The sequence below is a fragment of the Dromiciops gliroides genome, chromosome 6 (assembly GCF_019393635.1).
Source record: "Dromiciops gliroides isolate mDroGli1 chromosome 6, mDroGli1.pri, whole genome shotgun sequence".
Taxonomy (NCBI): Eukaryota; Metazoa; Chordata; class Mammalia; order Microbiotheria; family Microbiotheriidae; genus Dromiciops; species Dromiciops gliroides.
The window spans coordinates 252,756,221-252,782,420 of NC_057866.1; the positions used below are offsets into that span (position 1 = coordinate 252,756,221).

Consider the following 26,200-nt stretch of genomic DNA (forward strand, 5'->3'; position numbering starts at 1 on the left):
GGATTTAAGTAAGGGAGGGCTGTGCAAGGTCACTAACCTCACTCTCTCCTCCAGAACCATCTGGGTCCAGGGCCAAGATATATTATCAGCACAACTGGAGATGGTCCAGAAAATGTGAAGGCACAGGAGACAGACTATCGCTGGCATGTTGGCTGAAATGGAGAATGTGGGAGGAAGTAATATGTTATCAAGGTGGAAAGATAAGCACAGGTGTTTGTACTTTATCCTAGAAGCAATAGGGAATGTCTGAAGTGTCTTTAGCAGGAGAATGATGTATAGGCAGGTTTCTGATGGAGGATTATCATTTTGGCAGCTAGCTACAAGGACGATGGATCTGAGAAGGGGGGTTCTGACTACAGGGGGACTAATTAGGCTACTGCAATGGAGCCTGAGCCTGGGTGGTCCTGACCTATGTATAGAGCAATGAACAGATATATAAGATTGTGGAGGAAGAATGTTTCCTAGCTGCATCTTCTCTTCTCTACCTGTCCTATACAAATATAAACTGGTAGCTGAAAACAAGTCAACATTTATTAAGCACTTACTGCATTAGGTATTGGGAATGTGAATAGAACAAAAAGACATACAGTCCCTACCCTTTGGGATCTGACATTCTAATAGGGGAAGACAACAGGAAAAAGGAGCTAGGGACGAGGGGGACCTGGACAGTGACCTGGTAGAGAAAGAAGTTTGGAGAACAGGACCAGCCCACAGAGGAATGAAGGTGTGAACATGGCTGACTGGGGCTTCTTCCTTAAAATGATGGTTTCTGGAGGAAATGGACAATCAGAGGAAGGGTCTGCAGCAGCAATGGGATCTCCCAGAAGGCTGTTGGAGCATGGTGGAGAAAGAAGTCTAGAGAGTTGAGCAGGCCCAACAGAGGGAGGAAGGAGTGTGTATGGCTGCCCCTTCCTCAAAGTAGACGTCCCTGTGGGGGAGATGACCAAAGGAAGTACCTGTACGCAGGATAGAATAGATGAAGGAAAGTTTTGATGTGGGAAAAATAATTCTGAAGCTACTTAGGGCAAATGTTGTTTTGCTTCTTTGATTGTATGCGATTTTATTTGCCTTGCTTTGAACTCATTTTGTCTTTTGAGTATAGAAAAATTAATTGGTGGGGGATGGTTAGTTATGGGCCTGAGTGAATGTGAACTCAAGAGAAACCTTGTCTACAAGATGCACTATGCAAGCTGGGGTGTGGGTTGCCCCAGGGGCTAAATATAGATGAATAATACAAGGTTGTTGTGCTAAAAATAACTTTATATTCTGGAGACATGGAATTAACTAAAAGAAAGAAATAGGGAGAATAAAAAAGTATGGGAGGCATGACATATTGAGGGAATAGATAGATATTTAAGATGAGAATTGGAAGATAAACAAAATTAGAATAAATACTGAGCATGAAAGTAGAAAAGTTCAGAGTATACATTGGGGAAGAGGAGTATACACATGGAATAAGAGGCAGCATGGAGTAGTGCGTGGTTAGACTATTGGACTTGGAGTCAAGAAGGCCCGGAGTTCAAACTTTGCCTCAAACTGACTAAACATGTGTGATCCAGGGCAAGACATTTAAAATATGCCTCAGTTTCCTGATCTGCAAAATGAAAGGTTTTGAACTTGATGGCCCCTGAGGCCCCTTTTCAGGTATAAATCTATGATCTGATGAATGGTGAATGGTCCAATTTGGCTATAATGTAATAAAAATACATTAGTGGGGGCGGCTAGGTGGCGCAGTGGATAAAGCACCGGCCCTGGATTCAGGAGTTCCTGAGTTCAAATCCGACCTCAGACACTTGACACTTACTAGCTGTGTGACCTTGTTGAGCAAGTCACTTAACCCCCACTGCCCTGCAAAAAAACCCAACCAAACAACCAAACAAAAAATACATTAGTACATGTCTGAAAAGATGGGATAGGCCTGGTTCATGAAGAGTCTTCCATGTCCTGTTAGAGGCACACATCAATCTGTTTGGGGCACTTACGAGGCAGAATTTGCTGTGGAGGAAGATTCTTCAATGGTTCATGGTGTAAAGTTACACTGTTTTGGTAACCTTGCAGGTAAACTCTCAGGCATCCCCCACTATGAGGCATCAAATGGGTAGGGACCAAATAAAAGTATGGCTTAATGGGGCTAAAATATCAGAAACATAATTAATCTTGGGAACTTTAGGGGCAGCTAGGTGGCACAGTGGATAGAGCACCTGCCCTGGATTCAGGAGGACCTGAGTTCAAATCCAGACTCAGACACTTGACACTTACTAGCTGTGTGACTCTGGGCAAGTCACTTAATCCCAATTGCCTCACCAAAAAAAATAAATAAATAAAAAATCTTGGGAACTTTGTCCTGTCACTGTTTCAACCTCAACATTAAAGAATTCCACAAAACCAGTTTCTTTTACATTTAAAATTTTTCCTTTCATGCTACATTTTCATCATCCCAAAGTTAATCCCAGGAATGTTAATTGAAGATAAATATAACTATATTATAGTCTCTTATTCTAAAATTACCTAATTGTAAAAGTCAGCATTTGATGCTCTGCAGTTTTTGGACTGATAGATATTGTTGCTTAATTTGTGTATAAGATAAGAAAGGCACCTTTAGCTGAATGACCACAGCCACTTCCCATGGGTAATGTTGTTTGTCCTTCATTCTTGAAGAGGACTGTGACATCAGGGTGATGTTGTGACTTGCAGTGAATTGGATTTCAGTGAGGGAGGGTTGTGCAAGGTCACCAACCTCACTCTGTCCTCCAGAGCCATCTGGGTCCAGTGACAAGATATATATCGGGACGACTGGAGATGGCCCTGGATGTTTAAGGTAATTGGGGTTGTGACTTGTCCAGGGTCACACAGCTAGTAAGTGTCTGAGGTAAGACTTGAACTCAGGTCCTCCCAACTTTAGGCCAGTGTTCTATGCACTCCACAACCTAGCTGCCCTTCACTATGAACGCTGAAGGAAACGTGTATGTGTGTGTGTGTGTGCACATGTGTGCGTGTGCGTGTGGGGCCTTCTCTTATAAAGGCTGTGTCCCTAGGGCCAAGTTCCTTTCCAATCTTTTCACTTTACCAGTGGTTCTCTCCCTCCTCTCAGGCCACGATAGCACAGAGTGAGCGATCCAATTTTCAAAACTGTGTGAGGGAATCTCAAAGTCAATCACAAGGATTGTTTGGTTATCCCCCTCAGTGCCATTCCCAAGCCTTCCCTACTTCATTCTTTTCAAATCAACAAGCTCCTTTGCTAGGACATGAACTTCTTTGCTAGTTTACCTTTCGACTCTTCTAGCACCATTTGGGCAACTGGAGAGAAAAGGTTTTTTGCTAACTGGATTAACGTTTAAGGTTAAAGGTTAGTCATTCTTTCATTAGACATTCTTCTGCCCTTGGCCCACAGCATCCCACCTGTCTAAACCTTTCTCCTCTATCACATGCTTTTTGCTTTTCTCCCTGAATCACCAATTCCTAAAAACATAAGCAGGTTCCTTTCCAGTTTTCCTCCTTGGCATCCCTCATTGGAATGGAGTTCCTGCCTGCCAGTCACAGTATCATGTTTAAAGTATTATTAATTCCACATTCATGTCCTGTGATATTACAGGCTCACATGTTTAGAGATGGAAGAGACCAGAAAGGTCAATTATTTCAACTCATTCGTTTTAGAGATAAAGAAACAACAACCCAGAGAGGTTAAACAATTTGCCCAGATTTTCAGAATCATCCCGGTATTAAGTGACTTAATGCCCTGGATTTACATTATTTCATTCAAGAAATATATAAACTTTATCTTTACAAGCCATAGTAGAATTAGTATCACATAAGCACTTTTATCAGTCTTCTCATCTTTCTTTTGAGGGTTTGTGCTACATGGCGTAAGACTGCATTCCCCTTATTTTGTTACTATTAGAAATTCATTGAATTCTTACATGCTACCCCAAAACCCCAGGCTTAGAAATGTCACAAATCGTTGCATCTTTGAAACACGAATGATTGTTACTCGTGTGAGCTGCTTCATTCCATATGGCTTCCACGCTGGTAGTGTATCAAAAAACCTCAAATCAGATTGCAAAAGTTACCCTTGTACTCATCAAAAGGCAAGCAAGAGAAAGATCTCTTCAAATGTCTTTATTGGCCTCATAGCTACAAGTCTTGTGATTCAAACTTATTGTGAGGAAACAGAAAATGACCCAGAATATTGATGTTCAAGTCTTTCTCCTGGAAACGTGGTCATAGATGACAACTTGTAGGTAGAGGTCTGTTTGGATAGGAGTCCTAGTGGAGTTATCCCCTGGGTGAACCTGAAACACAAATCATAGTTATCATGAGCATTCAAAGAATGCTTCCTTTCACTTTATTTTTACATCTTAGAGAAGTTGCAACTATTTTTCCTGTTAGAAGCTTTTTGGTTGGGAGGATTGACAACTGAGATTTTCTAGGACTAGAAAAATGTTAGATGGGCTTTTATCATAGAGATGGAAAAATCACATGGTTTGCCATCTTCCTCTTTGCTTCTGCTGTAGGGATGGAAGATCAGCAAAACAAGGAGTTGTTAATCAGAGGAAAGCATGAATTATTGCTTGTGCTGGGCTGAGTCGAAAAAAAGATACCGGGAAAGTACTGAGAAATAATCGAGTGAGAAAGATAATATCCTTGGGCAGATACCAGTCTCAGACATGACTTTATAGTACTTTATAGTTTGCAGCACAAGATTAGATGAATTAAGACACCAAATGCCACCTTGTGGCTACATATCCTATGTGCTGAAAAGACCATTAAAGGTGAACAAAACAAAATAATTGCTATCCCACAGAAGAATCCTGCATCTTAAGTGCTAAAATGGCTAATCTAAAAAGTGACAGCAAATTGTTATTCCATCGTATCTGAGTCTTCATGGCCCCACGAAACATTGTTTCAGTGGTATCTGACTCCTCATGACTCCATCTGGAGTTTTCTTGGCAAGTATACTGGAATGATTTGCCATTTCTTTTTCCAGCAGATTAAGGCAAACAGAGGTTAAGTGACTGGTCCAGGGTCACATAGCGAGTAACTGCCTGACGTTGGATTTGAAGTCAGGTTTTCCTGACTCCAGGCCCATTGCTCTATCCACTGAACCATCTAGCTGCCCCTTTAATTCTCACATATATTATTTGGAAATATTAAGAGCCTGTAGTGGCATAATCTTGAGGCATCATCATTTAAAACAGTGGTTCTTAAGCTTTTGTTTAATTTTTGTCATGGACCCCTTTGGCAGTTGTCCTGGTGAAGCCCCAGAACCCCTTCTCAGAACAATGTTTTAAAATGCATAAAAAAGACACATAGGATTACAAGGAAAAAGGCTAGACTGACAATTTCATGAAATATCACTACCAAAATATACAAAGCAAATTGTATTATAGTACTATATCTAGCAGTGAGCCAAATATCTAATTTCAAATAGTGATATGTGTGTGTATGTATATAGTATATTTCAAAGTATCAGCATGTACTGTAACATGACTGTAACATTATATGATAATATCTGTGATTTCTATTGTGGCAGTCGCAAGTATTGCTTCTGCTATTGTTTGTTGCCTACGTTCATGATGATTTCAAGAAAATGTTATGTTTTAGTTAGTGAAAATAAAGGTATAATAAAGAAGTACATTTTCTCATCCAAGTTCATGGGCCCCTGAAATCCAGTCACAGCTACCTTAGGGGTCTGTGGAATTCATTTGAAGAACCACTGATTTAGAGATAGTCACAAACATTTGTGTAAACATGGTTTGGTGGTAAATATGGAATTAAGTCTTCATCTTCTAAAAACTTAAAATTTAAGTTGGCGATACACCTAAGTCACTGTTGATGGCAGAAGGGTCAAATATTTGGCCCACAGGCCACAATATTCCTCAGGGTAGCTAGCCCAAACCAGATTAAAATGTAATTTAGAATAATTTGGAACAAAAATAAAAATATAATAAAATAAAGATAACATTTTATTTTAAAACTGTTATACAGCCTATCTTTAAGTATGGATTATTGGCCCCTGTTTTATTTGCATTTATATATGTAGTTTCCCTGTTTAGCTCTTTTGATTAAGTTCATTTTTTTTTGTAGGGGGGCAATGAGGGTTAAGTGACTTGCCCAGGGTCACACAGCTAGTAAGTGTTAAGTGTCTGAGGCCGGATTTGAACTCAGGTCCTCCTGAATCCAGGGCTGGTGCTTTATCCACTGTGCCACCTAGCTGCCCCTGATTAAGTTCGTTTTTGTTTTACTTTGTCAGAGATGATGACTGCTACCCTTAAATGTGTGTGTGTGTGTGTGTGTGTGTGTATGTGTGTGTGTGTGTGTGTGTGTGTGTGTGTGTTCAGCTGAGGCATGGTAGCTATTGTTCCAAATCCTTATTTTAATTTTATGAGTTTTTATGTTTCAAGTGTATTTTTTTTTGAGGGGCAATGAGGGTTAAGTGACTTTCCCAGGGTCACACAGCTAGTAAGTGTCAAGAGTCTGAGGCTGGATTGCCCGCTCAAGTGTATTTCTTGTAAACAATATATTGTTAGTCTTCTCTCCAATCTATTCAATCTTCCGTGTTATGGGTTAACATAGCCCATTTTAAACCACAATTATGATCATTAATTGTGTATTTCCCTTCTGCCTATTTCCTTCTACTGTTTCCTCTTTTAGCTTTATTTCTTCACTTTCTTTCCTTCATGCTTAGGGTTTGTGGATTTAACCTCTAGTTCCCCATTTCCTTCCTATTTATTCTCTCCTGTTTCCCTATTCAGTTGAATGTATTTTTTCACCAAACTATGTGCACATGTATCAGTCTTTGACCAGTTCAATGAAAGTGAGGTTCAGCAACACCTGCACCCCCCTCCTCTTCCACATTTGTATCTACTTCTAATTGTACAAGCTGATTATGTAAGATAAGTTCCTCTGCCATCCCCTCCCCCTCTAGTTCTTCTATTTCCTCTCTCTCTCCTTTCTGTGAGAAAATAATGGGATTTGGCAGATATTCAAAGGCCCCACCTGGAGATTAATCTAAACTGATTGAATTAAGTGAGAGTGGTTGACTTTGCTGATTAGCCTACTTCAGGTTAATTAGATTGTAACCACACCTGGCTGGCCCTTAAGAAGGTATTGTTCTCAGAAGCTAAGGACTTTGAACTCAACATGAGACCACCTTCAAGTCCAGTGAACCAATGGATTTGGATGACACTAACCAATCAGCTTGAAACAGTGTGTAAGGAACGCCTCTGTTCCAGACCTATAAAAAGCTTCCACACTCAGTTTGCTGGAGCAGTTCTTGGTTGAAGCAGGCTCGTGGTGGAGGACTTGAGGAAGAACCAGAGCAGGCTGGAATGCTAGGCTAGATAGGCCTTTTCTTAACTTTCTGAAGTCCATGTGTTTTCCTTTTTACTAATACCTAGTATGCTTTAATAAATGCTTAATGCCCAAAGGCTGGCGTTAAAGCTTCTAATTTAAGGCAACCACACATTTAGATTTTAAACATCACATTTCAAAATAATTAAAACAAAGTCAATCATATACATTCTGTTTTTTGATTCATTAGACTGTGAACTCCCTAAAAGAAGAACTGTTTTTGTTTTTTACCCTTCTTTGTTTCCTTATCACTTAGCATAGTGTCTGGTACATATCAAGTATTTAAAAATGATGGTTGGCTCAATTTGATTCACTCTGTGACCTCTGAGGACATTAAGGTTTTGAAGGGAACTCTACAATTGTAAGAATATAATCAATTCATCCATTAAAAAGTCCCTTCCAATTGCTCACTTGTATTTACCACTTTGTATTTCACTTTACTCCCATGTTTATATTTCAAAGATCTATTCCATGTTTCTCCTTCTTTCCTTCCTTCCTTCCTTCTTTCTTTTAATCAAGATTATTTGGAAGTCTTTGATTTCACTATAAGGGTCAATATATTTTTCCTACTATAGGATTATAGTCAGTTTTGTTGGCTAAGTTATTCTTGTTGGTAGAATTATATCACTTGACTTATGGAATATCACGTTCCACACTCTCTGTTCTTTTATTATGATAGCTAAGTCTTGTGTTATCCTGAATGTGGTTCCTTGGTACCTGAATTCTTTCTTTGTGGTTGCTTATAGTATTTTTCCTCTGCCTTGCAAGTTCTGGGTTTGGGCTCTGATATTCTTGGGAGTTTTCATTTTCTTTCAGGAAGTGATCACTGGATTAATTCGATTTTGACTTTATCCTTTGATTTCAATATATCTGGGGAAGGTTCCTTTAATGTTTTCTTGAAATATAATATCCAGGCTCTTTTGGTTTTTTGGTCATGGCTTTGAGCTACTCTCTTTAATTTGTTTTCCATTTCAGTTATTTTTATTTGATACCCTATATTTTTTCTATTTTTAATTTTTTTACTTTTTTTTTTTTTTACTATTTCTTGTTTTCTTATAGCATTATTAACTTTTGTCTCATTGATTCTATTTTTCAAGGTTTTTTTCTTTTTTTTTTACTTTGGTAGGGTTTTATAAACTCTTCTACTAAGCTATTAGCTTTTTTTCCAAGTCTCTTTTCCTAGTTCAATTTTTTTCCTATTTTCCTCTGTTTTCTTATTCCTTTTATAATATAATTTTAACTCTTTTAAAAATTCTTGTTTGATTTTTTTCTAGGAATTTGAATTAAACTTGTAAGTGAACTCTGTTTTTTCTTTGAGGCTTTTGCTTTATGTTTTAAAGTTATTCTCTTCTGGGCTTGTGTTTTGGACATTCCTGGAATAATAGAGTTCATTAGCTTTTTTTCTTTACTCTTGGATATTGGAGCAACCATGCTAAGGCCCATATTTTTGCCAGAGGTTCAAGTTTGTATTCCTCTTTCTGGGAATTAAAGATTGCAGCTAGCCCAGAGCTGAGACTCTCCTTGCTTGGAAACTCCTTCCTCTGGGGATCAGAGATCAGGACTGGACTGTGCTGAGGCCCTTCTCTTGGCCCCAAACTGAATCTAATGTTTCTTTTCCTCTTGGGATCACACCACATTGAGGTAATTTTCTTCACTCCTCCCCTCTAAGAAGCTGAGTCCAAGGTCTTCCTTTCTCCAGGCACTGGAATCAAAAGCAACATCACTGGGGATGGGGAGGAGAAAACATATGGTAGGTGGGAGGGGAAATGGGGAGTAGGAAGGGTTGGGAAGGAAATGATGTGGGGTAGTTAGGGGGAATTTGGTAAACTGCTTCATCCTACTCTTCCATTTCAATATTTTAAACAAATAGATTGAAAAACTCACTGAGATTCATTTGGAAGACTCAAACAATAGGTTAGGAAATAATTTTTCTAAGTTTTTAAAGTGTACGGCTTTTTGTAGGTGAAACAAACAAGAAATTCACATAAACATGGCAACATTTATGTATTCCATAACATCCATTTTTTTTTTCCAAAAAATTACCTTCTTTCCCACTTTTAAACGGTCGCTTTTCTAATAGCCAAGATAACTTTAATTCTCGCTCTAATTCTGAGCTCGGGTGAAGAAAGTTAAAGAGAGAATATCTCAATAGCTGATCAGTTAGAAGTTCAAAAACAATTGGTTTGTCACGATGTGGACCCAAGAGAGGTGTGTGGAGAAATATCCTATCAGTTAAATTAAGCCAAAATGAAGAAAGAAAGGGAGTACAGAACAAGTACTCTAAGGGTCCTTGAAATAAAAGACCAGGGACTGACGGCCAGATGATTCTTCCCATTGACCTCTTTGTATCTTGTCAGTTTATGAAGCTCCTGTCAACTTCAGTAGATTCTTTTTTTGTTTGTTTGTTTTTCAGAGCAATGAGGGTTAATTGACTTGCCGAAGGATCACACAGCTAGTAACTGTCAAATGTCTGAGGCTGGATTTGAACTCAGGTCCTCCTGGATCCAGGACCGGTGCTTTATCCACTGTGCCACCTAGCTGCCCCTGGTAGATGCTTAATGTACAGAAAAGATATTTGGTGAACAGCAAAATGAGAAATTTGGGCTCTCTTTTTAAATTAGGATTTAATTTTATGTTTATAGTATATAACTTTATATATTATATTGGATATTTTATTGTAAGTTATAGTTCAAAAAAATGCTTTTACTTCTGGGTGGGAAAGTAGACAGGATATGTGGGGCAATGAAGGGGATTGAAAAACAAAAGGACTCAGAGGCATGAAACCCATGGTAGAGCTGTAGGGTTTCCCCAGTTTCCCTGGGGGTCCCTCCCAGGACCCAGGCTCCTTCCATGCTGCCAGCAGTAAGTCAGGGAGGAGGGATTCCTGAATATTCATGGTGGGAATCCACAAAGTAGTGCAGAGCCAAACACAAAGTCTGGGGAATTTTAATTATACTTCATTAAGGGGCAGGATTTCAGGATGGTCCAAAGAAATGTTTGAGAGCTCAAGGGCATTTTGACAGTAAAAACACAGCTCATGGCTCTGAGGACCAAGGTCCTTGCTGAATGGTGTTATAGATTTCATGATCCCTGGTGGGTTGTCTTGTCTGGTCCTCTGGTAGAATTTGTTGTGCGTTTTCAAACAGACACATCAGTGACCCGAGAAGCCGTTATAGAAAGACTCAGCACTGAATTGTATCGAGAGAGAGAATTTCATCTGGGCATTGCAAACCGTCCCTCTCTAGTGCTCAGCCTGTCAGTCCACAGTAGCACTCACCATTGGGGGCTATGCCCACCCTCTTCCTAAGTCCACTTTCATTAAAGAGATGCATTCTAACTTCTGACGTTTCAATTTGAAACACAATTTACCAAGAAACTGCTCTAATGGCCTGAGGTATGACATGAATGAGGAGGATGAGGTTCTTGGCCTGTGAGTCTAAGGTCGATAAGGAGGCAGCAACTACTTGTTCAGAGTAAGGGGGTGTTTTCTCCTCCTCTCACCTCCTTTACCTCCTATAGCCAGGGCCATAACAGTCCCCTCCCCTTACTAGATTAAAAGATGCAAATCCCCAAAACATTATTTTCCTTCCTTCCTTTTCTTCCTCTTCCTTCCTTCCTTCCTTCTTTCTTGGGGGAAAAAGTCTTAAGAAAGATGGAATTGTTTTTGGTGTTTCTAGGGAACTTATTTTATAATTGGGGGCATTTCAGTTCTACGAGCTATGAAGAAGCTGTCAATTTCATGGTAAAAACAATTCTCTTGTTTTTCCTGCTGTTCAGGACATATTTTGTTGAGTGTTTGGTTGTCTTGCTTGTGTATTTTTCCCTCTGTGCTTTATACATGCCTTCAAAAGGTGGATCCATCATGCATGGAGATGTCATGAATTTTTTTCAAAAATAGCTACTTTAAAATATGTTTTTAAAGTAAAAGGAAAATACAAAGTATACTTTCTGGTTAAACACTACCTTTGTTAATTCAGATGCTATGAATGAATTTAATGTTGAAATTTTACCAGGGAGCCATTTCTCTTCAGTAATGTCTCATCTGGCTTTCCTTAAAATATGAAGGATATTATTATTCAGCTGGGAGGAAAGTTTAGTGCTCAGAAATCTCTGCTCTTTGATGCTGCCATAATATTCTGCTCTGATAACAATGTCTAATCACAAACACTCATGGGATGTAAGCTGGGGCTACCAACCACATTTTGAGAAGCCAGTTAGGTGATGTCGGTTGGCAGCATGCAGCTGTCCACCCTAGTTAGTTATGTAGAAATATCCTGCATAGTACATATTTAAATGAGAATTCAGCAGTTGGCACCTGTGATATTGTGCTTGTGTAACAGATGGCAAATCCAATGCCAATAGTGACCTAAATACTAATGATCACATTTTAGATTTATGAATTTTTTGGAAGTCATTTAATCTTGGTAAGATTGCTTTTTTCCATCTGCTAGACAGAACTAAGAATACTTCCCACCAAACATTCAAAGATGCAAAGAACATTATTATGACAGTAAGTAATCTGCTCAGAGCTAACTGAAGGAAAGGTGCCACATGACACTTGTAAGAAAAAAAGATGTGTAGAACCTTGGGGTTGAATTATTCTGTTTAAAGAGTCGGACCTACATCATTATCATTTAATCTTAGTTGTCAAGTTAAAGTTTTGGCCTTTATGCTGAGGAAATGTAAACAGCAGCGCAAGTTGCTAACTTAGTATTGATGGAACACGTATATTAATTTATAGACTATTAATAACTGTGAATTTTAAGAAGGGAGTCATTTCGGTGGTACCGTGGGTAGAACACTGGGCCTGGAGTGAGGAAGATCTGAGTTCAAATCCAGCCTCGGATAGAGGGCTGGGCTTGGATTCAGGAAGTTTTGTTGTTCAGTCTTTTTTGTGTGTGTCCATCCAACTCTTCATGATCCCATTTGGGGTTTCCTTGGGAAAGATACTGGAGTAGTTTGCCCTTTCCATCCATAAAGTGAGCTGGAGGAGGAGTCGGGAACACTTGAGTTCAAATCCAGCCTCAGACACCTCCTAGTTGCATGACCTGTGGTGACTTAATTTCTGTCTACTTCAGTTTCTTCCATTGTAAAATGAGGGGTAGGTAGGAGGCACATTGTACACAGAGTGCCAGGCATGGAGTCAGGAAGCCTCATCTCGGTGATTTCAAATGCGGTTTCAGATACTTGCTAGTTGCTTAATCCCATTTGCCTCAGTTTCACCATCTGAAAAAAAGAGCTAGAAAAGGAAATGGCAAACCACTCTAGTAGCTTTGGCAAGAAAACCCCAAATGGAGTCATGAAGAGTTGAACACGACTGAACAACAACATTGTGCAAAGCTGTTATGAGGATCAAATGACATGATATTATCCCCATGTGTCCCATGAAGGGACAGATTAAGCATGCTAATTAACTAGTTATTATCTAACCCATACTTATTTATTTATTCATCCATTAATTTGTTTATTTATTCATCCATTAATCCATTTATTCACCAGCTCATTTATTCATTTATTTGTTTGCTTATTTGTTTTTTAGACATTAATCTATTTATTTATTGTTTTGTCTGCTAAGTTCATTTTTAAATTAACTCTTTCATAGTCTACTACCAATAGCAACTTATCACAGTAAAATGATAGCACTTTCAGGGCAATTATCATTTTGTAAAAGAAAAATACATTATATTTAAAATTCAGCAACTTTATAAAAATATTTTTCCAGGAGATAACCATGACTGTCTACATTTGTACATGTATTATTTTTTTATGGTAAGGGTTTTAGTTTGTTTTGTTACCACGTGCCAAAAATAAAAAAAATAACTTAAATGTTAAAAAAAAATTGTATTTTTTCTAATTCTTGTGTTTAAAACTCTGCAAATGTTTTGGAAGGGTAGTATCTATATCTTTTTTTTTTGTCCTGTGTTTAAAATGCCTATCTTCTTTTTTTTTCTCTGGCTTTTCTTTTCATGCATTTGGGAGAAAAATAAGGAGCTCTGTGATACAGAATAATCAAGCCATCCCGGTCTGTTTATAATGGGCAACTCACTCTGTCCAATGGAAAATGAAAGGAAAGGGGCATTGTACTTAAAAGCACACATTGTATTGCGTCATCCAGGAGGTGATCTAGGGTGGGAAAAAGAGGGATTCTTTGGAGGAGGGAGGGATTCTCCCAGTGGCATCCACAGCAGCTAGGTTGTGGATTTTAACATAACCATCAGAAGGGGCTGATGCCTGGGACAGAATGGGAGGGGTTGGGAACATGGTGATGAGTAAAGGCTAAGCTGGGGAGTAGTTGGCATTAAAAGATGAATGTTGGAGATGAGCCCCGTGTGATATTAAGAATATCAACTAGGGTCCCCCACAATAGGGCATGGGTTAGTTCTTTTCTTTTAAAGGCATTACAATGAAATCTCTCTTTAAAATACTATATGAATGTGGTTTACTATAAAAAAAATGAAGACCAGGATACTGCCAGAAAGACCTGGAGGGATCTGCATGAGTTGATGCAAAGTGAAATCTACTATATACAAAATAACAGTAATATTGTGAGTTGATCTGCTGTGAACGACTTGGTTATTTTCAGCAATGCAATGATCCAAGACAACTCTGAAGGTCTTATGAAAAATGCAATCCATCTACAGAGAGATAACTAATGGTATTTGAATACAGATTGAAACATAACTTTTTTTTGTTAGTTGCTTTATCGGAAACAAAGAAACAAACAAAAACGAGCAGGATGCCGTCAGAAAAACCTGGAAAAACCTACATGAACTGATGCAGAGTGAAATGTACTGTATACAAAATAACAGCAATAGTGGGGGATGATCTGCTGGGAATGACTTGGTTATTTAATGATCCAAGATAACTCAAAGAGTTATTGCAATCCATCTACAGAGAAAGAACTGATGGTATCTGAAAACAGATTGAAGTATAATTTTTTGATAGTTCCTTAATCTGAAGTTTTGTTTTTTTCTGTTTTCTTTCACAACCTGGCTAATGTGGAGATTGTGTGTGTGTGTATGCATGCAAGGCAATGAGGCCTCCGGAATCCAGGGCCGGTGCTTTATCCACTGCACCACCTAGCTGCCACCAATGTGGAGATGTTTTGAATGACTAATCATGTATAACTTAAAAAAAATAAAGGCATTGCAATGGTCCCTGAGACTTAATTGACTCTTGGGACTCCTTGAGGACCAAAAGCCAGGAGTTACTACTGGGCCCTGAGGCTTGACCATTGGGATCACGATGGCAAAGAGGTAGATCTCAAATGAATAGGTGTTGTATCCTTGAATGAATAGTCTTTCTTTGCTCTGAATGTTCTTCCCGAGCTATGACTAAGTGAGTCTCCTTTTTTTTTTTTTCAGGAAATGGGGGTTAAGTGACTTGCCCAGGGTGTCAAGTGTCTGAAGCTGGATTTGAACTCAGGTCCTCCTGAATCCAGGGCCGGTACTTTAACCAATGCACCATCCAGCTGCCCCCGTAAGTCTCCTTTTGTTAGTGGTTAGATGGACTATTGGTATTCTGTTATTCCAATCTTGAACCCGAGTCCTTCCCATCCCACAGCCCCCTGGGTGAGTACAATACACAAGGAGAGCTGAACGACCTTACTTGGGAGGAGAGCTCTTGTGGAATGCCCCAGGGATCTGTGTTTAGTCTTGTATTGTTTAACATTTCGATGCGTGCCTTGGATAAAGGCATAAATGACATGCTCATCAAATTTGCACATGACAGAAAACTAGCTAACACAGTGGATGACAGCTTGCATCCAAAAAAGATCTTGACAGGCTAGAGCCCGGGGCTACATCTATATATGTAAAGCCTTCCAACTGAAAACAAAAATTGACTTCTTGATATAGGATGGAGGAGGCTTTGTTACACAGTAGAGTTTGTATGAAAAAGAGCTGGGACTTTGAGTGAACTAAAAGCTCAGTATCAGTCAGTGGTGTTACAGGACAAACTCATGAGATAACAGATCCATTGCACTCTGCCCTGCTTAGACCCCATTGAAGTACTGTGTTGAGTTCTGAGTGCCACAGGTTAGGAAGGACATAATTAAATAAGGATAGCACCTAGGTGAGGTCAGCCAGGATAGTGAAATTCCTTGTAATCAAGACTTTTGAGGACAGCTTAAAGGACCTGGAGGCGCAGGGGGCCATACAAGCTTTCTTCAACTATCTGAAGAGCTGGCATGTAGAATGAAGATCAGGCTTATGCTGTTTGGCCCCAGAGTCTAGAAAGCAAAGCAGGGAAACTGAACAGACAAAAATTTAGGCTTATTAGGAAAAACTTCTTCAATAATTCAAGTCTTCCAAAGTAGAATGAACTAGGGGATTATGGTAGAATCATACTCACTGGATGTCTTCAGAGACTGGACGATGACTTATTGGGTATAATATTCATTCTACGGCTACTCCCATAACCTGGACTTGATCAACTTGTAGAAACTTGTAGTTCCATTTCTTCAGTTTCTACATTCTGCCTTCAGGGCTCTAGTAACAACTCTGAGGGGGTGGGGTGCATAGTACTATTGTTCATGGGGTCCTACAGGCATGCTTTTCATTAATTACCAGTCAGTAGCTCTTAGCAAAGCTTTTTAATAAGATGGTGTGATGATTAAAAAGGTTTGAGAGATATAGTTTCTGGTTAATTTAATCATTTCATTAATTAGGCCAGCAGGCTTTTTTTTTTATTAAGTGAGGCAACTGGGGTTAAGTGACTTGCCCAGGGTCACACAGCTAGTAAGTGTTAAGTGTCTGAGGCCGGATCTGAACTCAGGTATTCCTAACTCCAGGGCTGGTGCTCTATCCACTGTGCCACCTAGCTGCCCCCAGGCCAGCATGCTTTTAATAAAGGGATGGTCATTTGGTCATGTCTCTTAGACCAAAGACTCCTAATGGTGGTGGGATCACAGTTTATATGCCCTTTGAAGAGTAGATGCCCCTGAGGGATGGCAATCAACTCAGATTGGTTAACACAAGAGGAGGTGCGGGTTATATGAAAATAGGGTATGTGACTTAGGTCACTCAAATCTTGGTCAAAGAGACATCAATTTCCATATCACCTGTGTTGATAATAGGGACAACCAGCCCTTCCTAGATCTATCTGAATAAACACAATGAGCAGAAATACACCCATTAATCTAAACTGATAATTTTTTTTTTGCTGTCTAATTAGATCTTGGCCTGGGTAAATCTTTAAGAGAGATTTCCCACACTGGTTGTTTTCTGGATGGGGAAGTAGAAAAGTGAAAAAATCCTTCATCCTAATATAATAATTAGTTATTAAATATGAGATAAACATTTGTCACAATGGTGAAGTAAAAACAATTGGTACAAAATATGCCCAACAAGAGGCCCACTCTTCTCCTAACACAAGATCTCTGGAAACAGTAGGCCTAAAGTCCAAAGAGTAATAAGGTATATGTGAACAGATACATCACTGGCATTGGGAGTCTTTTTCTCTTTGTGGAAACCTCATAACATTCCTCTACAAGTAGCTTTGTGCTGGGTTCCCATTAGTGGATGCCTTAATGGAATCTGTAGCTGGAATTTTCTGTCATGAGGGGCCTAATCTCTGAAGCTGCGGTTTTTCTTTGATGACAATCTTTTTGCATCAGTCTGTGTCTGTGTTTGTCCATGTTCTTCCTTGGAAATTCTCTTTGCCCCTAGTTTGATGTGTTGTCTATTCAGCAAAATGGTCATTGGATTTGGGAGGGAGTATAATACTTGATCTCAGTTGCCTGCTTTTTCTGTCCCTCCCTTCTGTTTGCTTCTCTCTAGTATAGGCCTAAGGGTCTGCCTACTTAACGTATTACTGAGCTTGGAGTCCTATGTCACATGACTACGCTATTCTAAACTGACTTCCTAGTTTGTACATATCCCAAGAAATATGATTTGATCTTCTCAATTAATAATAAGATCTGTCCTGTGTGGCATTACCCAAAGTCCTATGGTCTTTTCAAAGTGATTAAGAGCTTAGCATTCCTTAATGCCTAATTCACTCTATTGATTGATCCATCAATTCAATCACACTGTCTGTGCCTTCTGTGAATAATCCATTGAGTAGGGGCAGAAATTCCCACCCTCATTTGACTTAAGCACTGTATCTGGAATTCTGTTATTCTGGACTCTATGGAAAGAAGTATTTTGAATATCAATTCTCTAAAAACACTGAAAACTAAAGTATATTATTCATATTGTTGAAATATAGCTTTAACCTTCAGACACATGAAATATGAAACTTCTGATACATGAAGCTATTCAGAAATGGATAATGATTTGTTTCATATACATTCAAGTTATTAAGAATTCACTTTCCCTTGAAGCCTTTATGAATACAATCTAGTCAACTAAAACGTAAAAAGCCTTTGTGAATGTCATTTCATAAACCTAGACTTTTTGTGGTTTGTTGGAGTTGAAATGAACTTGATTCAAGAGTAGGAGGTTGAGACAGTTTTCACAGTCAGGTGATGCACAAGGAGCTGAATCTAGAAGGAGCATGAATAAAATGGTTTCTCAAGTACTTACTATGTACTAAAGGGATGATACTTCGCCTTTTCCATACTAACTTGAAGAAAAGCTCTTCTTTTATTTGAAAGTAAGAATCTGATGTCTTATAAACCTTTTCCTTTAGTTAGATCTTTACCATTGTATGTGACTACTTCCTTTTCTGCATAATTAGACCCCTTCCAAGGCTTCTAAAATTCATGTAGATGATAACACATGACCAAAATATTGGTCATAAGATGGGAAAAATCCCTAATAACACCACTGTACCTTTAAAAGAGTAATGGCTTAAATTTCAAACAGCTATCTAAGTAAAACACAAGTTTTAAGACATCAGTTATTTTTTACAGATGTGAAAATGCAAATATTTATCTTTCAACAAGTAAAATTTTTTCAAAGGTTTCCAGTTAGCAAAATCACACATGTATAGGGGCATACTTGCTTTTATTGATGAGCTCAAAGTCAGACACTCAGAAATACACTGAGAAGAGTACATGATTCTTCCCGTTGTGTGCAAAATGTATGTGTGTTTGTGTGTGTGTGAATTTAGGTGTGTTGGGATTGAGAATACAATACAGACTATGTCAACAACCCTGCTAGTCTCCATATTGAGTGAAGGAAAACTACCTGGGAGCACTCAAATACCATTTTTTGTACAAATCAGGGTCAATAATTCATCACTTTCAACAACCTTTCCTAAGTGAAATAGACTTATTTTTATGAGTGGGGGAGTTTTCCCATTCTTGTGTTGTATAGTGATTACTAATAAATACATAGTGATTGTTTTTTAGTGAAAAGTTTCTGAAGGTCAGATGTGGTGGTACATGTTTATGACACCTGCTACTGGGGAGGCTTGAGGCTGGTGGATCCCTTGAGCAGGGGAATTCTAGGCTAGAGTGGGCTATGGGGACTGGCAGTCTACACTCAGTGTGGCATCGATATGGTAAAATTCTGGGAGTGGCTATGTGAAGAAGGGCACATTTATCTAGGCTGTCAATGATGATCAGGTGAGACTGAGGGCCGATGATTGCAGGCTGCACTTCCAGTCTGGATGAAATAAAAAGATCCAGTTTCAAAAAAAAAATGTGTCTGAGTTTTGGAGCTTGATTTTTAAAAAGAGAATTACTGAAATTATTTGCTTGTTTGAAAATTTCCAAAGGATATTTTCTTCGTCTAACCTAAAGGGAGAAAAGTTAATTCTTTAAAGAGTACCAAAATTATGTTAAATACTAAATAGAAAAGAGTCAAAGGAGTCTTACCTTTGGATCTACATTGATAATCTTCCTATCTCTCTTGTATTTGAAGAGCAAACCATCACAGTTTTCAGCAATCACTTGATAATTAGGACTTGAGTTCAAAATAGCAACGTGGCTATCCCAGTTGTAAAAGCTATGAAAATATAATATTGAGTAAATGGATGCAACTTATTAAATTACCTGCTGTGATTCCTCTGGCTTTGAATTTAGAGAACCTGAATTCAAATCCTGACTAATCATTTAATAGTTGTGTGGCCTTGGGTTAAGTCACCTAAATTCTTTGGGCATTACTTTCCTTTTCTGTACAATGAGAGGACTGGAATAGATGGCTTCTATTCCTAGTTCAATTCCTATGATCTTATCAAGATCCTGCTATAAACAAGATTAGTGAACAAGGTCAACATTAATAAGAAAGTAGAGACAGAATCCCATGAATTATAATTCTAGAGAATGAGTCAACCTAGTTAGTATATAAATATAAATGCATATAAATCTATGAATATGTGAGTATATATATATATGTATATATATATATTTTTTTTTTGTTAAGCACCTACGATGTGAAAGGTACTATGCTAAGCACAGAGATACAAATACAAAGAAAGAAAGGTAGTCCTTGCCCCTGAGGAGCTTACAATCTAATGGGCCAATATAAAAGCAAGTTGACAAGAAGGTGGGGAGGTTTGGTAAAGGTCAGAGAAGTCTTGAGATAGTGTAGTCAAGTGAGAAATGAGGAAATATCTGAGCTGAGGTGTCTCCTTAAATAGAGGTTTGGAGTTCATGGCTCAACCCTCCAATCAGAGAGGTAGAGCCCAGGAAGAATGGGAAATCCTTAAGAACAGAATCCAGCAGAATGAATTTCTGCTTAGGGTGCATGAGACTTTGATAACCAATAATATGATATAAATATATGTGTATACATACTATATATGCTTATGTAGTACATTTTACACACACACACACACACACACACACATATATATGAGATAGAAATTTAATTATTATTTTGATTAAATGGAAACAAGAAAAAAATTTTAATATGGAGTTTATATGCAAGAAAGAAGATAGTAAGAGAATATCTACATGCCCTTGATGAATTAAAATCATCAAGTCAGATGAATTATATGCTTGGACATGAAAAGAACTAGCAAATGTGAGTGCTGAATTGTTAGAGATCTCTGGAAGAACATGGAGAATGGAAAAGGAAAAGGTTAAAGACTGTTCCTATTTTCAGAAAAGGAAAGAATGGAGTCTGCCAACTATAAGCTAGTGGGCTTAATGCAAATTCCTGGCAATACCTCATTAAATTCCTAGAATACCGCATTAAAGGGATGAATAACGAATGTATTGAAAAGGAAGTGGTAAAGACAAAGAGACAGAATGGTTTTGTCACCATATTTCCTTTTTTTGACAGATTATAAGACTTGTACATTAGAGGAATGCTGCAGATAGAGTTCACTTAAATTTTAGTACAGTGTACGACACATTTACATTAATCGCTTTGAAAAGATTGAGAGATGTAAGTAAATTAACGAATGTGATGAAGGGTGGGATCTGAAAAGTAGTTTCTACTCCACAGTCTCTAGTGGAGTGCCCAGGTACTTGGCCCTGTGCTGTTTATCAGTGAATATCAAGGATTTGTTGTAGGTGATATAGTTATTAAATCTTCAGATGACACATAACTGGCAGGGATAGCTAACACTCCAGATGACAGAGTCAGGATTCACAAATATCTCTTCAGGTTAGAACATTCCTTAGAATCAAATAAGATTAAATTTAAGAAGGATAAGTAGAAAATTTTACATTCAGGGTTAAAGAACCAGTTTTATAGGACCATAAAATCATAACTTTAGAACTAAATAGATTATGAGTTCATCGGGTTCAACCTCCACATTTTAAAGAAGAGGATACTGAGGTTCAGAGTATGCCTATGGCATACTGGTAGTGTCTGAGCCAGAATTCAAAGCCAAATCGTCTGATGCTAGAGTCAGTAGTTTTTCTATAATATACAGGACAGGTCTAGATATAATTTCATCTGAAAGCTCTGTGAAGGATCTTAGAGGATTTCAAGCTAAACTGATGTGCTAAATTTTTTTGTCTGCCATGTCACACTATTAACTCATATTGAGCTTATAAGCCATTAAAAAACTCTACTCAACTCTATCTGTGATCACATTGATATAGCTATTTCTTCTAACATTGTAGTTATTATTAATATTAATGATAATTTTAAAAAAGTATTTTATTATTTTCCAGTTACATATACGGATAGTTTCCAACATTTGTTTTCACAGGACTTTTAGTTCTAAATTTTTTTCTCCCACCCTTCTTTCCCTCCCTCCTCCCCAAGACAGAAAGCAGTCTGATATAGGTTGTATATATATGTACAATCACATTAACCATATTTCTACATCTTGTGAAAGAAGAATCAGAGCACAAGGGAAAAATCTCAAAAAAAGAAGGGGAAAACAGTCCAAAAGTAGAAATAGTATGGTTCAATCTTCATTCATATTTCAAAGTTCTTTTTTTCTGGATGTTGAGAACATTTTCTATCATGAGTTCTTTGAAACTGTTTTTGATTGTTGCACTGCTGAGAAGAGGCAAGTCTATTGCCATTGTTCATCACACAATGTTGCTGTTACTGTGTACAACGTTCTCCTGGTTCTGCTCCTCTCAAGTCAGCATCAGTTCATGTAAGTCCTTCCAGGTTTCTCTGCACTCTTGCTCATTGTTTCTTATAGCACAATAGTATTCCATTACATTCATATACCTTGTTTAGCCATTTCCCCTATTGATGGGTATGAACGATAATTTTTTGCAAATTATTCTATGTATATCATCTTATTTGAGTCTTACACCATCTTGTGAAGTACGGTTCCTCATTTTACAGAATGGTAAACTGAGTCCCAAAGAGGTAAAATGATTTTCCCAGAGTCACATAGCTAATAAGTGTTTGAGGAAGGATTGAATTTAGCTCTTCCCATCCATAATTGTTCACCTGTGTAATTCTTATCCATGGCATTATTATCTGTGTATCTCTAGGGGACACAGTGGATAGAGCACTGGTCCTAAAGTTGGGAGGATCTGAGTTCAAGTCTCAACTCAGATTCTTAGTAGCTATGTGGCCTTTTGCAAGTCACTTAACCCTAATTGTCTTAAACATCCGGGGCCATCTCCAGTCATCCTGATCTATACCTTGCCACTGGACCCAGATGGTTCTGGAGAAGAGAGTGAAGTTGATGACCTCTCACAGCCCTACCTCACTTAAATCCAATTCACTGCAAGTCATGACATCATATCAATATCATAGTTCTCTTCAGGAATGAAGGACAAAAAACAACAACAACCTGGCACACAGAAAGTATTTAATTAATATCTGCTGATTGATAACTGAGGGGAAGTCATGCCTTTTCATCTCTCCTCAAGCCTCCTATGGCATCCCTTCCCCTGTATTTTCCCCAAATCCCAGAAAAGTTCTTAAGTGGACATGGCTACTTCAGTAGTATTTCTGGATACCTTCTCACTCCTTGTTGGGATAGGATGTGACCCCCACTCACAGTAACAGAAGCTCTATAACATTGGCATTTATCAACTGACAACCACAGACAGGCTTCCTCCATCACTATACATTTTTCCTCATGTTCTTCCAAAGACAATAATGGCACAAGATCCAACAACAATTCCATGTAGTTCATATTCCAAAGGACTTTCTCCTGCCTTTGCAAAGTGGCCAATGCTTTGTAGCATATGCTCAGATTGGTAAAATCCAGCTAGACAGATGAAGAAAGTCTTTTCCTTGTCTTCCTCAGCATAAGAATCTGATAATATTCACTTGTATCTTCAAACCTAACTCAGCCCATAACTCAGCAGACAACTGTGACCTCTGCAGACCCCAGTAGCCACCTCTGATTCTGTAGTCTCTCTTGACCTATGGCCATGGCTGTCCCTAGAAGGCTATCTTCCATCGACTCTGTAGATGTCTCCTATGCAGATGGTGATTTGTAAGATGAGTGTTCCATGAGAATGGGAGCGCCATGATGGTAAGGGGACTATGCTCCTGCTATTCTTTGTATCCCCAGTGCTAATGATAAGCCCAGTGCCTGATATACAGTGAGTGCTTAATAAACATTTGTTCACTGACTGATCTAAAGGCAGCTTCTCACTACCCACTTTGCTCTTGTACTGTTTCATATCTCTATGATATACTTATCGAGAATTATTATGATTTATTATTTTTAGAACTGTTCTCTGCCTGCTAGATTATGAGGACAGGGAGGATGTCTTATCTAAAATCTGTATTCCCTTTAGGTCCTGGGATAGTACTCTGTACATATTACAACATAACTGATAAACTGGATCAAAATAATCTAAGAAGCCAGAATCTCAGCAAATATTCTTTGACATGGCCAGTTTGCCTATCAATAGTATTCAAATGTTGGAAACATCAGTACTCAAGATAAAGGACCTTGTCGTAATTAGTTTCAAAGACTATTTTTTTTGTTTGTTTTTTTGTTTTGTTTTGTTTCGTTTTTTTGCAGGCAATGGGGGTTAAGTGACTTGCCCAGGGTCACACAGCTAATAAGTGTCAAGTGTCTGAGGCCGGATTTGAACTCAGGTACTCCTGAATCCAGGGCCGGTGCTTTAACCACTGCGCCATCTAGCTGCCCCTCAAAGACTATTTTGATCTAGTAATAAGAAGTAGCATTTAGTGAAACACTTCCTCTATGGTGGCTATAATATATAAGTATAGGTACAATCACTGAGAGTACTCAAAGAATCCATTGACGACATGGAAAAAAACCCAAAAACTCTAGCTTGAATTTCCTTCCCTGATACTATATATTCAAAACTTGTTTCCGAGATCAAGTTGGAATATTGTTCTAAATCTGTATTGTCCAGACTTTATTCAAAGAAGAAAGAGAATTCTCTTCAAACTCTGAAGCAAAAAAGACCCATAATTAAAAATCCTATCTTATAAAATGAATTAAGCATCACTGACTTTTTAGCCATTTTGAGAATGATGTCAAATACAACCCATGAGAACCCAAAACTATCTACAACTCTCATCATTATTTCCAGTTAAGATAGAAGCATGACAGGTCAAAGAGGCACCCAAGTCTCCCATTTTTACCTCAATAATGATGAGAAAGAGCACCATATTCAACAATGACCAAGAAATCCCAAGACAAAATATCAATAAACTTCTTCATGCAGCCCAGGACTGCAAAGAAAGCCAGTCAGCCACTGCAAACACTAGAAGCTGGGCATTGCCAACAAATTCCAATGAACAGGATGGAAGCCTGTGGCAGCACCTTAACTAGGGAAGCCCCAAGGAAGAAAAGCTCTTAGCAGGGAAGTCCCACTTACGGGCGGAAGACCACCCAGAACTCTGATCAAGGGAATCTCATGGGAGACATAACTCTTCCCAGAACCTTGATTAGGAAGTCCAGGGTATGTTGTATGGAAAACAAGACCAGTGACCTGATTGGATTGGAAATAAAGAAACATTTTAGTAACCATTTTGCCTAATTATTTGTTATGAAAACTTACAACTTAAATTAAGCACTAATATCTACAAAATAATAAAATATCCAGATTAATAGAACAGAGAATCAGAGTGACCTAATATCAGAAGAAATTGTATAAGGAAGTGATGTGAGTTCTACCAAATTTTCAAAGAATAATTCATTCTAATAAACTGTTTCCAAACTAGAGAAAGAGATCTTACAATTTTTTTCTATGCTACAGATATGGTCTTGATGCCTTAACCTGTGAAAGCTGAGTCAGAGAAAAAAATAAACTACAAACTAAAATTTCTAATAAATATCAGTGCAAAAATCATTGAGAAAAATTAACAAGGAGGATACAAGAACTTAGCAAACATGTTATACACTATGACTGGGTTGGATTTACATGGGGAATGAAGTTTTGGTTCATGTTAGAAAAATCGAAAACATAATAGACTGTATCTAGAACAAAATCAAAAGCAAAGGATTATATCAATAGCTGCAAGAAAAAATCTTGACAAAATTTGATGCCTATTTCTTTAAAAAAAAAAAACAATCCAAACCTGAACATTGAAAATTACAGGAATAATAAACAAAGGCACCTTATTAATGGGTATGTTTCTAAGACCAAGACAGCGTATATCAAGTAATGAGAAACACTTGAAGCCATTTCCAATAAAATTGTGGGATAAGGAAGAATGTCTATTATTAGTCCTTCAACTTTGAACTACTTGTAATAGTTTCAGAAAAGCTTGCACAGGCAAAGAATAATCAAAATTATTTATTTTTGTGAATGGTATAGTGATATTTTAAAAGGATTATTCTTTTATATTGAAAATGTAATTTAAACTTTTTATAAGCAATTAATCTTAGCATCTTTCCTTTCCATTAACTCTCTTCTTGAATAATTAAAAGTGAAAAAGAAATCCTCACAAAAATACATAAAGTATAGAAAAACAAATTCTCACTTTGGTCATGTCCAAAAATTTAAGTCTCATTCTGCATTTTAAGTCCATTACCTCTCTGGCAATAGGTGGGTGTTATGTTTCTTGGTTTGTCCTCTGGACTGGTAGTTTATGATGTAACAGTCTACTTAGAGATTCCTAGAAAGTCAACTAAAATTAATTGAAAGCTAATAATTTCAGTAAAATAGTAGGACATAAAATATACCGGCACAATCATCTATCTACCCTTCTGCATATTACCAACTGAACTGGACAGAAAGAGAAATTTCATTCAACATGATTGAAGAATATATAAAACATTAGACAGTCCACTTACTAATATATGATAGGAGTAATATGCATAAACTACAGACAAATCTTTATAGAAATAAAGGCCTAAATTATTGGAGAGAGATCAATTGGGCATGGTTGATACATGCCATTATAATAAAAATGGTATTATTACTCCTATTAATTTGCTTATTTAGTGTCCTGCCAATCAAAATTACAAATGTTTTTTGAAGTAGAAAAGTAGGGGCAGCTAGGTGGCGCAGTGGATAAAGCACCAGCCCTGGATTCAGGAGGACCTGAATTCAAATCCGGCCTCAGCCACTTGACCCTTACTAGCTGTATGACCC

General features: G+C 38.0%; 1 protein-coding gene across 1 annotated transcript in view; it reads right to left on the minus strand.

The window, feature by feature from the left end:
- Positions 1-4,193: 4,193 nt before the first annotated feature.
- CFAP299 (cilia and flagella associated protein 299) overlaps positions 4,194-26,200 on the minus strand; it is a 450,588-nt gene continuing 428,581 nt past the window's right edge. Inside the window, exons 5-6 of the mRNA XM_043973224.1 lie at positions 19,115-19,244; positions 4,194-4,289 (exon numbers count right to left, since the gene is read on the minus strand). Coding sequence (XP_043829159.1) covers positions 4,194-4,289; positions 19,115-19,244 — 226 coding nt within the window. The remainder of the gene's footprint in view (positions 4,290-19,114; positions 19,245-26,200) is intronic.